Here is an 18,275-nt window from a genome sequence, read left to right as displayed (position 1 = left end):
TTGAATTCAAGAACAAATGATGGATTACATTTATGATATAAAACACAGAATATGACTTCATTTGCTTTGAAAGGATATTATTTTGAAAATGCTTATATCATTGAAATACTACATCCGGTATTTTGGCGCTTGCGTGTTTCTCTTGGAAACGGAACGCTGCAAAGGCTACTTCTAGGTTGGACCAAGTGTATGTAAAAACTAAAAAAGGTGACAATGGCAGAATCAGCATACCATATGGAAGCTTTGCGGCGCCAAAGAGTTATTGATAGGAAGAGAGCTGCCCTTGACAAAATGGTGAATGGTGGAAGCCAGGTTTGTAAAATTATATCATGTTAAAAATTCATGGAAAGTGTCACATAGATCACAGGAGTTTGAATTTTTATCAATAAAGCCAAAAAACTTACTTTATTGACTGACCCATGAGCTATGCGTAAAGTAAGTTTTTTGGCTTTATTGATAAAAATTCAAACTCCTGTGCATAGATTATATCTAAAACTTTTGATTTTTTAAAAACATAATTTACAGGGTGATCAAATGCATAAATAGAACACAGAAAAAAATTCTGCATCATGCAGGCACGTAGCATCAGGGGGGGGGGGGGGGGGGAGACTGCATCCCCTTTTTCTCGCACCAACCATTTTTCTTAAATTTACATAATAAAACTGAATTAACATGGAGTTGGCCCCCACTTTTTTTGGGAGTACATTAAAATTGAAATGAAAATAATTAAGGAAATGAAGAGTGAAATTGAAAAGTTATTGATATACTATTTTCCAAGGAAAAATTTGGGTCAGGTCGAAGTGAACTTCATTAGACGATTTACAACCTATATTAATTATACTTCTAGTATACTATAGTATTATACTAATTAGTTACAAAATAAGGTTAATCACTGATCAGTCAAAATTGGAGCAAGTTTGCGCTGTATGAATTGCAAGGTTTGTGTATGTTAGATAAAAGTAAGCATGTCATTGATTGATTGAAATGCTATTTTTGTATTATTTACTGTCAGTATCTGTTGTGAATTCTTTATTTAAACTACATAAAGTAAATACCTCAAAATAAATTTAAGCATTAAAACATGGTTGAATTCATCGATGAAACGCTTTGCTGAAAAAATGAAAATGGGAACCTTTACGTTTATGTTTAAAACATGGTGTTATAGATCTATGGACAAGACACTATGGTTTTTAAGAAAAAAAGAACCTTAAATTAAGAGGAGAACTTTTTCAACCATTGCAGGGATTTAGTCTTGCAGTCCTATTAATTCAAGAGTTCAACGTCATAGAATGTGTACAAGTATTTGGCCTGATAGCTGTGATATAATATCAAATACTGCGAAAGAGTAGGCTTGTATCAAATCGGCCAATTTATACGCTTCTTTTGTACACTGCAACCTGTGATTCAACTTGTTAAACAGTTACATTGAATAATGTCACCCCTTTACATATCAAATGTTTTAGGTAAGAGGTGAATGAAAAACATGCAATTAAGTTTAATAATATCCTCTCTGCATCTTAAAGATTGACATGTTATTTTACACATCTATTTATTCTTTTACTAGGATACTGGACCAAATGTGGAACAAGCAAATGCTAAAAACCCAATTTTGTTCAGCGGTCCTGGTGATTATGACACAAACAGGTAAAAATTAGTTATACATGTATATGTAATTGAATGTGAAATCAGTAAAAAAAAAACCAAACAACAGTCCAGATTTTATTTAAGCTTTCAGGTGTTAATTCCCTTGAAGCAAAAAAATAGAATACCAGAAATAATTTTCTTTTTTTTGAAATCCCTTTTGAAATTAATATTACCTGGTATTTAAAAACATACAATTCTTTACAAATAATACAGTATACTGTATCTCAGAAGCATAATTTTAATTAGCTGTGTTAACAATTTTTTCCTGTTGAATTAAAACCATTTTTTATATTTTATAAATATTTATATATAATAATATATTCAAAGCCATAAAACAATACTTTACGATTATTCTTTTTAATGCTAGATGAGTCTATCCTAACATTTTTAGATTAGATGGATCATGATTCTTGACTTGACTTCTCTTTTGGTTGAATATATTACTTCATATTTAATGGATTATTATTTTTGCTATCACAGTAGAGCCTGTGTCTATTAGAATTATGCTCTCATAGTAGGAGACCAATGCAAGGTTTCACATACTATATAATATGACACAATGTAAAATTAAAACACCAGCTTTTATGTTTTATAGAGTCTAGACACCTGCTCAGATCAAGGAGTACAATTTAACAGAAACAAATTTTTCTAAATGTCTCACCAGATATCATAAATATTTAAACAATTGCATATTAAAAAAGGTTTTTTTTATACTTCAGTTGATAATGTTTTTTTTCTCTTGACAGTTACCAAGAAATAAATTCATGTATTGATCACACTAAATATACAGTATGCATGATTGTTGTACATGTAATTCAGTGTCATTTTTAGGGGAAAAAATTTAATCTCGGTTTTTAATTTAAACTTTTATGTTCATACACAGTTTTAGTGACAGCATGAGTAAAAATGCATGTTTCCTATATTTGAGAGGTCTTAACACAGCCTTTCTGCCCTTTTAGATGCAGAGGATCTCGGCCACAACAACCCAATAGAGAGATGGGTGTGGTTTTGCAGGAGGTCGTACATGACCCTAACTTTAATTATAGAATTCTTAAGGAGGAGGGTGATCCCCCTTTGCATGTTGATCCGATTTATAGAATTATGTACCCAGGAGCAGTTGTTTACAAAGATGTATGTTGAATTTTCAACATAATAACATGCTTTTGTATGCTCCTTTACATTCCAACTTTGAGTTAATGAATATACTCAGTAATCAAAACAGATGCTTGTGTTTCATTTTTGAAAAACCCTCAATTATAAACACAATACACATCTCTATCTATATTTGCATGTTTTGAACACAGTGACACCCACCCAGATATCCTAATCATGACTTGCTGGTTTAACAATGTAGTCTTTAAATTTCATCTTGTTTTATTTCCTTTCATATATTATATAGTACTTCATGTACAATTATGTGAACATTCTGCAACCTTCCCTATATATAGTTTGTAGTTTCTTTAACAAGTATAATATTTCCAATCTTTGATTTACTTACAATGTAGTATTTCAATGTTTTGGGTTGATGGAGACTATATATATATTGGTAGTAAAACAGTTACAGTTTTAGGTTATTTGCTGTGAATTTATTTGGTGTAAAGAGGATATGATGAAACAGTTAAAAACACTTCATCTTTGATACATCTGATAGATGTTATTCATTAAAAAGTAAAAAGATAGCATATAAATAAATTTCTTTATAATCCAAATTCCTTAAATTGATCATGAAAACTTTGATGCTTTTTTATAATTGGAAAAATATGAAGAAATTGAGAATCTTTTTTGCATTAATTTGAAATGAATTATAAATTAATTTCTGATTTTTGACTGGTTGTGTGTGGTTTTGTGTGTTGGTTTTTTGGAAATGGGACGCGGTAAATATTAACTTTGAAATTGACATCTACTTTGCATTAATTGCAGGAGTGAACTGTGCAAGTTTCGAGTCAACGGTGAAGGTTTTCAAAATCGTTATAGAAATCGTGATAATCTCTTTCCTCATGTTGACCAGGCCTATGCATGCATTTATTCTGGAAAAGATAATTCTGATTACACGAATGATGAAAATCGCAACAATCGTAGGATGAATCTCAAAATAGACAAATACAATGTAGGCCAGCAAGTCAATGGGATCTTCCACATGCAAGTCATTGAAGCAACACCTGAATGACTGAAAAACAAAACTGTTCTTTTGCTCAAAACATGTACTTGATGCTGTGGTGTTTTTGTTTCACATTTTAACAAAAGATGAATACTTTTTGCAGTTATTGAATGATGACACCTGTGAGTGTTCAGTAAGTCTTGGTTTCCTGAACTTTTTGCAGGAATCAGATTGAAGATGTTCTAGGAGAAAATTCTCAAGCAAGGAAGAATAAACCATTGCCTAAGAAACAAATGCCTGTTAAAAAACCGCCACCAGAATCAATTAGAAATATAAAGCGCAACATGGTTTTTAAGATACTTCACCCATATGACTTTGATTAAACATGTCTTTTGAGATTTAATATGATTGATAAGAGGTTATTTATAAAAAATGTTTTGGTTTTTCTGTTTGTTTTTCAAATAATGTGGTTCTTGGGTGCTAAATGTTATGTTTTGTCTCAATGTTTCTGAAATTGTTTCTGTCAAGTTAGTCAGTTTTGCCATTTCTCCCAGAGATACCTAGATATGTCTTTTTTTTTCTTCTTTTTTTTTTTTAGATTTTGTTAATAATGTTTGCTAACAAACTTTAACAACTATTAGAAGTGTTGCTCAAAGCTATATAGATATATACCATACCAGTATTTTCAATGCATCGTTTTTTTTTATTGTTTTGTATATTTATAGAAGTGTGTGTTTTACTTATGCAGGCTTGACCTAGTCATATCAGTATTATGTAAACAGTGTAACTAATACTCTGGAAACTATTTCATTTTATTTTAATAGTTTTATAAAATGCTATGATGTAATAATAAATAACATAAGAAACCATTCACTCGAGACTTTGTGCATTTTTACAGTGACAAGATAATTTTACTATTGTATTTAAAAATTGATACTTTGTAAAAATTGCACAATGAGGTTGATTGACTAATTTGTAGGTTTTGATTTAAACCTAACAATAGATAATACTTACTTGCCATCTGAAATGGGGCTCTTCACCAGCTTATAGTGGTAAGGCTTAATTCTTAGAAACCTTCCCAACACTAGCTTGTTTTCCATTTTCAGAATTAACTTGCCAGATCACAGAATCTATCATAGGAAAGCGGACAATACTCCAGAGGACAAAGTGTTTCCTTTACTTCATCCTCAGGAATATCAACCCGAAAAACCAATTACCCAACTTCCTCCTAGAAAACCACACTTTAAAGTTTAAAAAATAAATAAATAAGAGGCATTCCTCTTATCTTACCATAACACCTAGTCCGAAAATGGAAACTGCATTTTACCTTGTGTTGTCAAAAAACTACATTTACATGTTAGTGATGTTGGAAGTAACTGTATGATATATTAATGTTCAAATAATTGATGTCATCTCCCCATTAATGTAGATGCATTTACAACTGGATTGGAACAGAGAGGTGCCGCAGACAATACGACCACAGTCGTAATGGCCCTATTCTTCCAAGCTCATGGCAAAGTCTTCAACGAGAATTAAATTCTATAGGACGCGGTACACCATTATTAGCTGGTGAAGGACGCCCTTCTAGATATGATGATCTGCTTGCTATAAGAAAGGTCTCCTTTAAGAAATAGAGAGATAAAATTTATTGCATGTCCTCATTATTTGTTTAATCTATTTAAGTTTTATTTTTTACTCATCGCTTGTTTGGATATAACTAATACAGTTAAGATTTTTTATGTAATTACATGGACCAGTGATAAAATTCAGCATGTTGTTGAAGATATCAGTGTTAACTATTGTAATCCATTATCAGGATATTGTGTGATTTTCTCAAGTATGGTGAATACTATTGTGAGGTGATATCAGTTATCTTTTTAAACACCTGTTCAGTCAGATGTTATTTTTATTGTTGAGAATTTTTATCTTTGGGATGAACTATATGGTGGCAGGATTTTTTTTTCCAGATGTGACTTTGATCAGTATTATTATTGCAATATATATATACACTGTGTCTTTGTTGTTTGCACTTTTTTGCACTTATAAATATTCATTGTTATTTATATACCCAATCATGAGCAGATGATGTTTGTTGATGGTTTTTATGATCAATTGATGTTATCAATAGAAATAGAAAGAGATTGAATAAAAAATAGCCTTAAATTAGTATGAATCATACAATGAATTAATATTGGCTAACAGTTTGTAATATATTTGAATGCAGATTTGCTCACAATATTTATCTGCTGACCATATAAAGTACACATGGCTTTTTATTTTATCAATAAACATAATTCATTTGTTGATCTTTTTTGTCAGAGCTGGTGTTCGATGATATATTGATTCAAAAGGTGCTCATTATGATCTGAGATAAAAATCTTAAAATATGTGTCCCATACTGTGAAACAAATTTTCTCACTTTACATTGCATATATAGTTACAATGTAAATTGAGAGAATTTGTTTTATAGTGCATAAAATTGAAGTGAATTTTGATGGAGTTGTGCAGTTGCCTTACTTTGAGGTATTTTTAATTTAGAAAACATGAAAAAAAGTTGATTTGATATTGTGGTTACTATAAGCATCATGTAGTAAATCAATCTAATTAAAATTAGATCTTTGATCTGCTCCTAATAGGAGCGGATCAAAGATCTAATTTTAATTAGATTGGTAGTAAATGAATATTTGTATTTTCCCTATTCAAGAGTCTGCTTCAAGGGCAGCTGGTACAGTTTTAGTTTAACAATATTATTAATAAATTTATTATGTTAGTACATAGACAAAATTAACTTTTTTTTTCATGTTCTGTTTTCTAAATTGAAAATACTGCAGACAACTGCAGTGCATAAAATGATAGTGTATGGTAATCGAAAGTAATCATGATTAAAAGAAGGAAAACTAATCTTTATATAATCAATTACTTCTAAAAATGAATGTAATCGGCTTGTAATCAATCACTTTAAATATCTTAAGTAGAACCATTTTAACAAGACCTTGGACTTTCGGTTGGACGTAGCTATCTATTTCTTGCGTCAAAACAAGTTAAAAATGATGCGGTTTCAAGCGAAATATGCACCGATTGCATAGACTTACGGTAGTTCAAAAGCCAGACAAATCTTGTTGATTTCAAAGAGCCATGGCTGAGTGGCCAGCAGTGAAATAGACAGGGCTACGTCACATTGCTGTTTGACACAACTACCCAAAGTTCAAGCTCTTATTAAAATGGTTCTAATTGTAATTTAATCAATTACTTTTGAAAGTTTGACCTGTCCCTGAACTGCACCACTCAATGTTTGTCTAGCGATAAAAGATAATTGTTTGCCCCATTTCATCCAAGAAAATTTTAAGAGAGATACATAACACTTGTAAGTGTTAATATAAATATAATTTATTCAAACTTAATAATTGGCATGCACATTAATTTAATGAATAAAGATTAGCTTCTTAGCAAGAAAAGAGTTGTTTCCCTTTTAAAAGTTAGACACAGATATGATGTTTAAAATGAAAATTTTAGAGACAGATTTACATGTGAATGCCATTTAGGTAGCTTACAATACAACATTTGATTTTGCTACACTGACTAGCAGATCAATGTCAAATTTATCTAACCTAAAGTAGAGATACAAGTACACACCAATGACGCCATTAAGTCAATGTGAAAGGTTGGTGTACCTCAGAAATGAATACAAAATCAAGGAAATACAGCAGTCTATGAGCATGTATAGGATCTAAGATAATTTGTATGATCCATGATAGTTTTCATGAAAAAGTTTTGTTTTTTATACCTATTAAGCCTTACTATATTGCATTGCATTAATCAAAACTGAATTCTACTTGAAAATTTTCTTTACATAGATTCTTATTTAAAAAGGGAAATAATATATTGTATGACAAAAGCAAAGCAGTTTATATAGTCAAAACAAACAATTGTGATATAATATACCTGTATAAAATATTATAAATTATTAAATATTAATTAGTATCTAAAAACAGATATATTTGAGTTTTTTTAAGATACCATGTATTTAAAACTAAAATGTAAATATCACAATTTTTCTTACAATTATGGATACACTTATAAAATAGTCAATGAAATGTTTACAGTGAGATACAAGTACAGTAATTAAATTACATGTATATATAAACATGTAACCCCAATAAACCCATAAATATAATATTTTTATCACAATTTTTACAACCATATAAAAATATTATAAAATATCAAACATTTTTACAAGAAACAAATACATCAGCACACCTCTCATTATATTCACTTTGTTATACATGTAAGTATGCAAAATAATTAAAACTGTAATATTGACAGATTCTCACATGATACAATTCTAATCTATCCCTATCTGTTAACTTTCGGTTGCTAATCTCCATCTAAATCAACACCTCCGTTCAAAATCTACACTAAAAAAAACCCTAATGCATTTCAAGCACCAAATACATGTAATTGCTTTTAAGTCCTTCAATTCAAATTAATAATGCAAATGAATAGAAGGTGAAATATTGCAGTGCTTGTAAGCCTGATGTAGACTAGTGTAAATATAATTATATGTGTACCATCAAAGTCTTTTCAGATCTTCTGTGCGAAAACAAAGTCAGAAAGAACCCCCCCCCCCCAAAAAAAAATCAGTGTATTACAGTCGCATAGGTACCAGTATAATTTAAAAAAAAAAATAAGTGTGCCTAATTCATTCATAGTTGATTTTGATAGAAAAATAATACAATGTACTCGAATGGCATAAATTTTCACTCTAAAACAGAAAACTGCATGTCTGTGTATGTCATTGCACAAATAAATAATGAATGATTGAATCTGTATGAGGGATTTCTAAACAGACTATACAGTACAAAATACATATATACCAGGTTATAAATTCACTGACTGATTGTCCTTATTGAAAATGAATGGTGAAGAAATTACACTACATAAACATTACAGTTTTTAATTTGATTACCCTGAATAAATTTTCAACAACTCAAGAGATGGAAAAAATCTGTTATCAGATATCAATGAACTCAGGTGTATTCTTTTGTTGTTGTTTTGTGTGTGTGTGTGTGTGTGTGTGTGTGTGTAAAATTATACTTCACTAGAAGCTGACACTAAAAGCCACAGCACAGCTTACACAAATGTTTACTGTTATATACTAGTCTGAAATGAACTCATTTCAAAAGAACTTAATAATATTAACTATTTCCCACAAAAAAATAAACATATGAGCAGTCTGTCATAGGCCCATACTTCAAGACTAAAAGCCTCACAGAATGCAAACAAAAAAGACAGATTGATCAAGATGGATATTTTCCACCAGAAACATGTACAACTTTAGTTGTCTGATTCAACCAATGACCTACTTGTACTTCACAAGGCAAACTACTCATTGTTTTACCACTGAGATTTATTGATACTTTCTCTCCATAAACTTATGTAATTCATTGACAGCTGAGATTCCATTCCCATTCATTCACTCTGCATGTAAGAACTACTCTGTATTTCTCTGTAATACTGGTAAGTATTTGTACAACCATTAAAACTGAGTAACATCATATCATTTTAAATAGACACATAAATCAGCTTGCAGAATATTTTGTTTACAATAAACTAGAGTTTTATCAAACTAGAAAAGGAGAGAAATCTAGTCACAACAGATCTATAATGTACTTAACAAGTGGATTATAAACTATTATCTAGTAAACAGTTTAAACATACATGTATATTGCTTTCCATGAAGTACATTTACAAGGTATAAAAAGGGGGATCTGATGAAATGCAGCTGTGGATACAAAAGGGCACCACAAAAATAAAATTAAAAGATGCAACACAACCATATTGAAAACAAAGTTAAACTTAAAAATACCCATAGAATTCAAGTCTAAAATAGGAACTTGATTTTAAAAACGTAAATGGATCCGTAAAAGAATTTTAAAAAATGTAGAAAAGGAGAAAAATACATGTATACCATGTTATTGCTTGTAAAAAAAAAATGCAAAAAGTTTACCCCCAAAAAGCACCCACACTTTAATATGTTAATGTCTGATCACATTGACTATCCTACATGTACTTTAATGGCTGACCATTTCAAGAAATGGGACGATAAAACTTTTGTGTGCTGCTTTTCTGGAAATGGATTACTTAAACTTCCACTGGCTCTGTGGCATCTTTTGGATCAAAAGGAAGTGGATCGTTATTAACGCTCTCGTCGTCAGCATCATCTCTTGCCACTCTAAAATGGAAAATAGGAATGTAAACAGAATATCAGATGAGCCAGCATTAACCACTGAAGATTTGCTATTTTTTTATTTTTCATGAAAAGAAAAGAGTCTGGTTCAATGGAAAAGATTTCAGTTTTGCTTGAAAGTAATACAAATGCACTTCAAATACAACTGTAGGTAATAATTTCACAAGTGAATGAATATAAATGATTATAATATAGAGAAGACACTGACCCTCCAGCAGACGACACAGATGAAGAAATGGACGGTGTTCTCCTAAGATCTGACTGGAATGTGGACAATAGCTTGGTGCTTCGATCACTGTAAGAACTGGCAGGGGCATAGACTTCTGGATTGGGACCAGGGTCATAATAATGACCGTTTCTGAAGTAACCTAATGATGAATCATTACTCTTAGAACTGCTTATTGGATTTTGAGTGATTTTTTGGACAGTTTCTTTCTTGGTCCTATTTTTATCAGGAAGAAGAGTTGAGACAGAATTGCGAATTTTTGCGTAAGAAGGCAATGTGTGGCTATGATATTCGACTGGCACTGGGGCACTGCTGTAGTAGCTAGCATGAGAGGCGATATTGCTATCACTCTCGGCCCGCGTGACATTGGGAACGGCATACTGATGATTCTGTTGTTTATCTGGAACATCTATGTACGATATTTTGCTTTCACCTGCCTCAGCAGAATCACCTGATCCATTCTGCTCCTATGAAGAGAAGGTAAAACATAAAAAACATACATGAGTGTACATGTACATCCATTGTAATGGTTAAGAAATATTTAGAGCACAAACATGTCAGATAGACAAAATTAAGCTAATAGAATTGTTTTTACTAAAAGCTTTTTTTTTTTATCAAAATATTAGAACTATGGAGCTTATCTCACAAATTTACTGTACCTGATTTCCCAGCTGATGATCCTCCAGCATCTGAGTAGCCCACTCAAGAAGGCCAAGAGCATCAGATGGAATACTGGCTCCAGGGTCTTTCTTATGGACCAATACTAGCACTCGACACAACTGATGAATGACTCCTCTATCATAAATAGATAACAGAGTGTAAAATTAGTCATTTCTTAGCATTTTAATAATTTTTCCCTCAAAATATTAAATTAAAATAAATATTTATCTTTTTAATGTTTACAATATCTGCTCTACAGCAAGTTTCAACAACTTTTGTAAACAATAATTATTTGGTCATATCACAGAATTTGGTTTCCTGTCAGAAAAAGTGTATGAGCCAACAACTGTTTCTATTAAGTGATATTTATCTTTAATGATTTTGGCTAAGAGGGAAAATAGAGAACAGCAGATTTACATGGGCTTGACTTTTAAATCTTCCATTAAATTAACAAATCTTCCTTATTTTACATCTTTAATGACTGTACATAAAATCTTGAACTTTGTAAAATGACAAGAATTTCTTTTTAATTTTGATTCATCAAGAATGAACAGACAACAGTGTTGAAAGATATCAACATTTGAAGTATTTAGCACACTGATGATTGAAAAACCTAAAATAAATTCATTCATTTTGACAACAGAGTGAATTTGTCCTTGAATCTACATGTAGCTTTACTGTCCACATACTTGTAGGTGGAAACTCTGGCATCCTGGGGGTCCATGGCTCTGAGCTTCTGTCTGATGTGATTGAGGAGGGTCAGGAGGGAGGGGGCCTGGGGTCTCAGCTTATCCAGCTCTGTCAAGTACACCTCCTTATCTACCACACTCTTCTGTAGCATGTCTGAGTCTGGTTCTACAAAGTGAAGCAAGCATACACAGGTGTATAAAGATCCGGCGTGTGCACCAGTCTCTCTCATCAATAACAAGTATAATGTCATCATAATACAAAACTTTCAAATGGTGATAATATTCAGCATATGAAGAGCATATACGTAAGAGTGAAAAAAGATTACCAGTACATCTTATGACACAAGTTTACTGTTAGTGTACCTGTACCCTAAAGATCTTTTAATAACATTTCATATTATTTAACAGATATCAAATCAAGTCCTTACCAAATCCTTTGTTGTCATATAGAGGTATCTGTAAAGATAATCAAAAGAGTATGCTTAGATACTGTAATCAAATTTTATTTATATTCCCCCTCTCCCGACCAACATGTCAGAGTCATCCAGCAATATAATTAGGATAACTTACGGTGGTGTGGGTGCCTGCCTGCATGTTTCCAGCCTTGTAATGTTTCTGATGCAAGTTGATTTTTTTCCTACAAAATCAAAACAAAAGTAAGTGGTTAGATTAACACAACAACATGCAAATCAAAACACAGAAAACCAAACGAGCAAAAGTTGAATGACAACCATTCAAGGATCAACAAATCATTAAATGATGTCAACATACCTTGTTCTTTTCAGATGACAATAAAATATGATGCCTACGATCACACACAGTAAAATTCCAGCTGAAACACCTGCTACAACTCCTATAATGATGTTGATATTGGCTGTGTCATTTTCATACCCTAAAAAGAAACCTCTGATAGATAAATCATATAAACCAAGGAAAATTATGATGTTTTGAACAGTTATATCATCTGGCAATAACATCATAATTCAAGATACCAAACATACGTAATCTACATCTATAAAAATATACATATGTGATCCAGGCAAAGTTAAGACTAAATACTTATGAGAGAGACTTCAAATGTATATTAGTTACTTACTTTTACATATACTTCCCTGGAGTTGGGGCAGTTGCAACTTCTGCGCTTGTCCATTGCATTTCTCCAAACAGTTAAGTGTTTCTTCATCAAGAAAATTTGTACACCTACAATTATACCAATTTTAATTAAATGCATTCAATTTGATGATACTCTGTGGAAAAGATTGACAGAAATCACATTTAAACATAACAATTTTTTAGAAAATATGAAACTTTATCTCTTGTAACAGAGCGACATTAACATTGACTGACTTTTGTTTGGGAACTACATGTACCTGCGACATCCATTAGCACCACACTCAAGGCAGTCTTGAAGTGAACAACTTACTAAAAACAGACAAAAGTCAAAAAGTTAAAATACTGTATTTTACAGATGATATTTTTTCTCTGAGAAGCTATCCTCAGGATATCAGGATAATCTTGTCTATAGATTTTGGGGGGGAAATGGGTTATACATCAAATAGAAAACTTGTGGCATTTTAACAATATGATGTAATATCTATTAACCGTGTTGCTTTCAATGCATTATGTTACCATTTTGGCAGTCCTGTTGGTTGGAGTGCAGTGTATATCCAGGGGAGCACTGACAGCTTCCATTAAGACATTGAGACTTCCATCCACAGCTGATGTCTGTAGGACACAGCCCTGTAATACAGACAACTCTCCAATATCACCAGGAAATAACTCCTGTAGTACGTTCATCAAGAGGAATGACATAAGTACTGATAAACTACAAGTACTAAAATTTGAATAAATACATGTACACTACTCTAAGTTAATGAGTAGCCATAATTATAATGCCTATTAATCTATTCAATAAAGTCAAGAGCAATACTGAAATTATAAGATAGAAAATTGATATTCATTAATGTGCACATTGGTTACCTTGACATCTTTTGAAAATACAAAGCAACAAAATTGGCCAAATTAGTAGCAGTTTCTTCTTCCTCTTCATATCAAATTTCAATCGAAGATAAGGAGGATCAAGCAACCTTAATAAAAAAAGAAATCAAATAAAAATTTATAAGCAAGAACTTGCAATATTCAATTAAAAATAAGAACAACAGGCCCGTGAGCCACATCGCTCACCTGAGCAATGTCGAACTGACCATAGTAGCTGACCCTTCCCTCCAACAATGTTAGCCCTCAGACTCTCTGATAACAGGGTTATATATACAGTTTGATTAGAATTTAAATATTCATCGAACTATCCTGCATCTATTTACTTTCAATGATTATATATATAGATGTATCATATTTTCTTTTAAATTGAAGGATTTTTTCTACTTAAATTTTGTATAATGGAATTCCTCTATTGTATCTTCTCCATGACCACCAGGAATTCAATAAAAAGGAAAATAAAATAAAAATAAAACTTCAAACTATAGCTAGCTTTCATATTAATTTCACAATAACTGCAGGAGAATTTGGTTCCCTATAAAAGTAAAAGTATTCCAAAGCAATCCCCATCTCACTAACTTTTGATCCCTCTTTCTGTCTTTTCTTATGATTTTAATAACTCCATATTTTCTTCAGATTTTTATATAAATATTTTGATTCTGAAAATTTGTGAAGCGAGGATTAATGGTAACACGTATATAAAAAAAATATCAGTGAAAAAAGAAAGTTGAATCAGGGTTACTAAGGCCAAAGAAAAATTCTTCCAGCCCTGGGCGCCGCCATATTGGCAGCCATTTTGTTTTTAAAAAGTTAGTTCGATCATTGATTGACTGGTACTTATCGATGTTTATTGCCCCTTAACTCGATTATAATTTTCCAGTGTTTCAATAGAAGGTAATTTGAATTAAAAGAAATAAAAGAGGACACCAGATAAGTTTCAATAGTGCTTCAATCAAGAAACCCGACTAGTTCTATGTATGTCTTATCAAATTATCAGATGAAAAAAAAAACATTAACACCAAGGAACTGATCTTTAAATACTGAATAAAGCATTCAATTTTATTACCGCGGCATTTATATGAAATAAATTGATAAACAATGAAAGAAGAAATAAAAAAAAAGTTTGGAATAAGTAACTCTCTTCGGTTATTTCCGAAGACAAAACGTGTACGTTTAATGTCTAAAACATGACGTCATAATGTAGACTGAGCACGCGACATTTAGTTAAGCTTTGGCTAATGATTTGAGTAGGCAACCAGGCGGATCCTAGACCTACTGTGTGCGTTTCAAATAAATTTTTTCTACAAAAATCAAATTGCACGGTGTTAAATCTGCGCTCGGTCCAACTGTCACACCGTTTACATATATTTATAAACAATAACAAAAGAGGAGTTTCAGGTGCCAGTTGGCTACCCGTCGTCCAAGATTTCGCCAACATTTAATAGCTGGCCTAGGTGTCAAAGTAGCATAGTGGACAATGCACTAGCTTTTCACCGCTGCGACTTGAGTTCGATCCATGTGAACGGCAATGGTTGTTTATGTTAGGGTGCGGCAGTCGGTATCAGGAGAAAACGTACCCAAGAGAAAACGTACCCAGGAGAAAACGTACCCAATCTCTAGGGTACGTTTACTCCAGGAGAAAACGTACCCTATGAAAATCATAATTATACTACTTAATAGTTTTTAATACTTTTAAATACTATTTTGCATAATAAATATACAGAAATGTAAGAGTTTTATAGATATATGAATTTAATACATGTACTTTATAATTTTAAAGGGGTTGGACATATTAAATAATTTTCAAAGGCTACCGGTACTTTAAAACATATTTCAATGCATAGAAATATATTCATTTTATGAATAATATCTTTATAATAATTGTAGCAACTTTTATTTTAGTACGAAACTAGAACTGTCCTAATGGGACTAATACCCCCGCTAGGCTAATTTCAAATGGGACAAATAATTGAATTGAATAATAATTAAGGTTTGGAACACATACAAAAAAAAAATTCTAGAATTGTAAAAAAAAAAAAAATAGTTAACAAAGAAAAATTAAAATCAAAATTGTCAGAATTTCACTGTAAATACATATCTATAACAGTAATACATTTACAAATGTATGTATTTGATGATATCTTTTTTTAATTTAATTGATTTAAAGAAAAACCAACAAAATGACAATAACCCCTCCCTTTGCAGTGAATAGAAATACCGGTAGCCAAGCAATGCTCTTCTGTTGATAAAACTTTCAATATCTTTCTAATAAGAGTCTTGACAGATGCAATTAGTTGTTTCAAATTTTCCTCACTTTCTCCTATGGCACAATTGAACTCCATATCAGAAAATTGATCCCATAGGACTATGATTTGCTTTGATGAGCTTGTTAAATTTAATAAACTCCCAAAACATTACCATAATTACCATACTATGTAAAAATATGTAAAAAAGAAAATTTAATATTACAAACAATTTTAAAATTGCCAAAACACTACAATCATATCAGTAATTTTGAATTTCATTTAAATTAATGCCCAATAGGGTCACTTCATCAAATTACTTGACAAATAAATCTAAACAACCTCTAAAAATAGTTTAACTTCTTTATTAATAATTATATTATTTATTTCCTTATAATGATAGACCTTTTGGTTTACATGAAACAGTTTTAAAATAGCCCCAAAACCATCACCCATTTTACAGATTATCAATTTCCCCTAAACACATGCTCCATCTGAGCCATGGCTCAGATAATGGCTCCCTTGGGACAAATGAATTCAGCCACACTTTTCTTTGATGTTCTCATTAGCTCCTAAGAATTTATCATTGACAAACAAAAACTTTGCATTGTCAGTTGATAGAATACTTATAAAAAATAATTTTTTTTTTATTAAGACATAAAGACAAAAAACTCCATCTGGATGTATTTATATAAATATATTTTAGAGTGTTTTCTATTAATTAATTAATAAAATCTGTAAGGATTACCTCCCTTACTTTTCAACATTAGTGTACAATATATAGAATAAGGAAAATGAATACTGTCATAAAATCATTAAATCTTGTCTGATCTTAAAAAAAATTGCAGGTGCACATCTTCAGATGGTGTTCAACATATGTACAAATTTTCAAACTGTTCCATGCAGTAATAAAAAATTCTATAGGGGGGACAAAGTTGCGTCTACAGACAGACGGACAGACGGACAGACGGACAGACAGACAGACGGACAGACGGACAGGGTGAAACCAATATACCCCCCTAAACTTCGTTTGCGGGGGTATAATAATGACCTGTCATAAAGTGTTATCTGTCTACTTCTTCTAATTATCCATTTATCGGTAGTCTTACCGATTTGAGTTTCTCTACGCGAGATCCCCTGATTTTAATTATAGTGATAATCAATTAAATACCTGAGCAGCATGTCAGTGGCGTCAGAAGCAAATTGACTGTTCAATGTTACATTTCGTAGTAGTTTCCATATATATGAATCAAACAAATATTTAAAAGACTTCAGTGGACTTGGTCTTATTAAGCAACTTTGTTTTATAGATAAATTTAAGAAAAAAATGTAAAAAATAACGCGATATCGACTTCTTGAGATACTCATCATTTAGTTCTCCAAATAAGATTGCAATAAAAACTAATTATTTAACGGTCTCATTTATGGTGTATTAATTGTCGACTAATTAAACTGCTCAGGCCATGTTCGTGTATGTTACAAATTATTGTCTTAATAATTTAAGTACGTGACTATGCATTTAAAAACAACAGTAACAAATGCTACAAATGTTCATTGTATATTTTATTTTGTTTCATTTAAGAATATCTATGAAAACCATTATTTATTTTTTTCATAGGGTACGTTTTCTCCAAGAGAAAACGTACCCAGGTTTTCTCCAGCATTCCGGCAGTCGCCCGCTTGGACACGTGGGTTCTCTCTGGGTACTCTGGCTTCTTCACACACTTATGACCCCCTCGCACTAACATCCATGCAAACGAGAGATATCAATTTAAGTTGTAGAACTTGTTTATCAATCGTTGTAAAATAAATAATGTTCAATTTTCATTTTAGCTGGTCTATTTTCATTTTTCATAAAAACTAAAAACTTCTGAGTTAAGATCAATTTACTAAAATGTAGTTCTCAAAGTAAGGTTGGTCCCGTAAATTTTTGGACAACAAAAAATGCTAATGGTGGCGTTGCCAGTCTCTGTTATTTATGTCTCTGGTATAAAATATTTTGTGTGCATTATATTACACTAATAAAGTTGATCTGAATATATAGCTACAGCTGTTCCCTTCACCTATCCAGTCAGAATGATTTGTTCGGACTCGTGAAGATTGTACTCCTTAACGTGTATAATCTCCTTAATCAAGTAATACTGACTAGAACCTACATGAAAACTTGCAACCCTAAGGCAATCAAGACATGCAATAATCTATTCATATGCCAACTTAATAATGAGGATCTTTATTTTGAAAAATCTTTTAAAAATAAAACCAATTGCTCATGTAAAAATTTTAACATTACCATTCTTCTTCAACCTTCTGTAATCTTCAAGGGCTATTAAAATGGCATGTTTTCCCAATGTTATGATTGAACAAGTAACGGAACTCTTTTGTTTTACTTTGAGGTGTGTTATTAATACCGAGCCCGATTTCTAAAAATTAAAATATCTGTAATATTTTTATTATGAAACACTTACATATTAAA

The 18,275-nt window shown here is 31.5% G+C and overlaps 2 protein-coding genes across 6 annotated transcripts; one reads left to right on the top strand and one right to left on the bottom strand.

The window, feature by feature from the left end:
- The first annotated feature begins 115 nt into the window (after positions 1-115).
- Positions 116-6,046, top strand: LOC105347200 (uncharacterized). 5 transcript variants are annotated; one of them, XM_011456166.4, is made up of 4 exons: positions 118-312; positions 1,565-1,644; positions 2,604-2,775; positions 4,849-5,072. In XM_011456166.4, the coding sequence occupies exons 1-4, from the start codon at positions 214-216 to the stop codon at positions 4,852-4,854; spliced, it is 357 nt and encodes a 118-aa protein (XP_011454468.3). In that variant the 5' UTR covers positions 118-213; the 3' UTR covers positions 4,855-5,072. The 5 variants fall into 5 exon arrangements, with proteins under 5 accessions (XP_011454464.1, XP_011454468.3, XP_011454466.3 ...); XM_011456164.4 differs by lacking the exon at positions 4,849-5,072 and adding an exon at positions 3,966-4,052; XM_011456165.4 differs by lacking the exon at positions 4,849-5,072 and adding an exon at positions 3,565-4,052.
- Positions 6,047-7,111: 1,065 nt separating this feature from the next.
- LOC105347199 (uncharacterized) lies at positions 7,112-18,235 on the bottom strand. Its single transcript, XM_011456161.4, has 12 exons — positions 18,093-18,235; positions 13,545-13,651; positions 13,194-13,304; positions 12,935-12,986; positions 12,661-12,764; positions 12,336-12,456; positions 12,135-12,201; positions 11,993-12,020; positions 11,565-11,730; positions 10,875-11,010; positions 10,198-10,682; positions 7,112-9,974 (listed from the first exon to the last, which is right to left on the bottom strand). The coding sequence occupies exons 2-12, from the start codon at positions 13,612-13,614 to the stop codon at positions 9,884-9,886; spliced, it is 1,431 nt and encodes a 476-aa protein (XP_011454463.3). The 5' UTR covers positions 13,615-13,651; positions 18,093-18,235; the 3' UTR covers positions 7,112-9,883.
- Between the last annotated feature and the right edge of the window lie 40 nt (positions 18,236-18,275).

This window comes from Magallana gigas, chromosome 7, assembly GCF_963853765.1.
Source record: "Magallana gigas chromosome 7, xbMagGiga1.1, whole genome shotgun sequence".
Taxonomy (NCBI): domain Eukaryota; kingdom Metazoa; phylum Mollusca; class Bivalvia; order Ostreida; family Ostreidae; genus Magallana; species Magallana gigas.
This window is presented reverse-complemented; position numbering and strand designations above follow the sequence as displayed.

Bases quoted from the DNA above. Each gene is read 5' to 3' on its own strand.
- LOC105347199 (XM_011456161.4), bottom strand. From the start codon at position 13,614: ATGAAGAGGAAGAAGAAACTGCTACTAATTTGGCCAATTTTGTTGCTT. The intron at 12,202-12,335 runs GTATGTTGACAT...TTGATTTTGTAG, and splicing joins TGTCATCTGAAAAGAACAAG to GAAAAAAATCAACTTGCATC. The intron at 12,021-12,134 runs GTAAGTTATCCT...TTATCTTTACAG, and splicing joins AGGCAGGCACCCACACCACC to ATACCTCTATATGACAACAA.
- LOC105347200 (XM_011456162.4), top strand. From the start codon at position 214: ATGGCAGAATCAGCATACCATATGGAAGCTTTGCGGCGCCAAAGAGTT. The intron at 313-1,564 runs GTTTGTAAAATT...TTCTTTTACTAG, and splicing joins TGGTGAATGGTGGAAGCCAG to GATACTGGACCAAATGTGGA. The intron at 1,645-3,564 runs GTAAAAATTAGT...CATTAATTGCAG, and splicing joins GGTGATTATGACACAAACAG to GAGTGAACTGTGCAAGTTTC.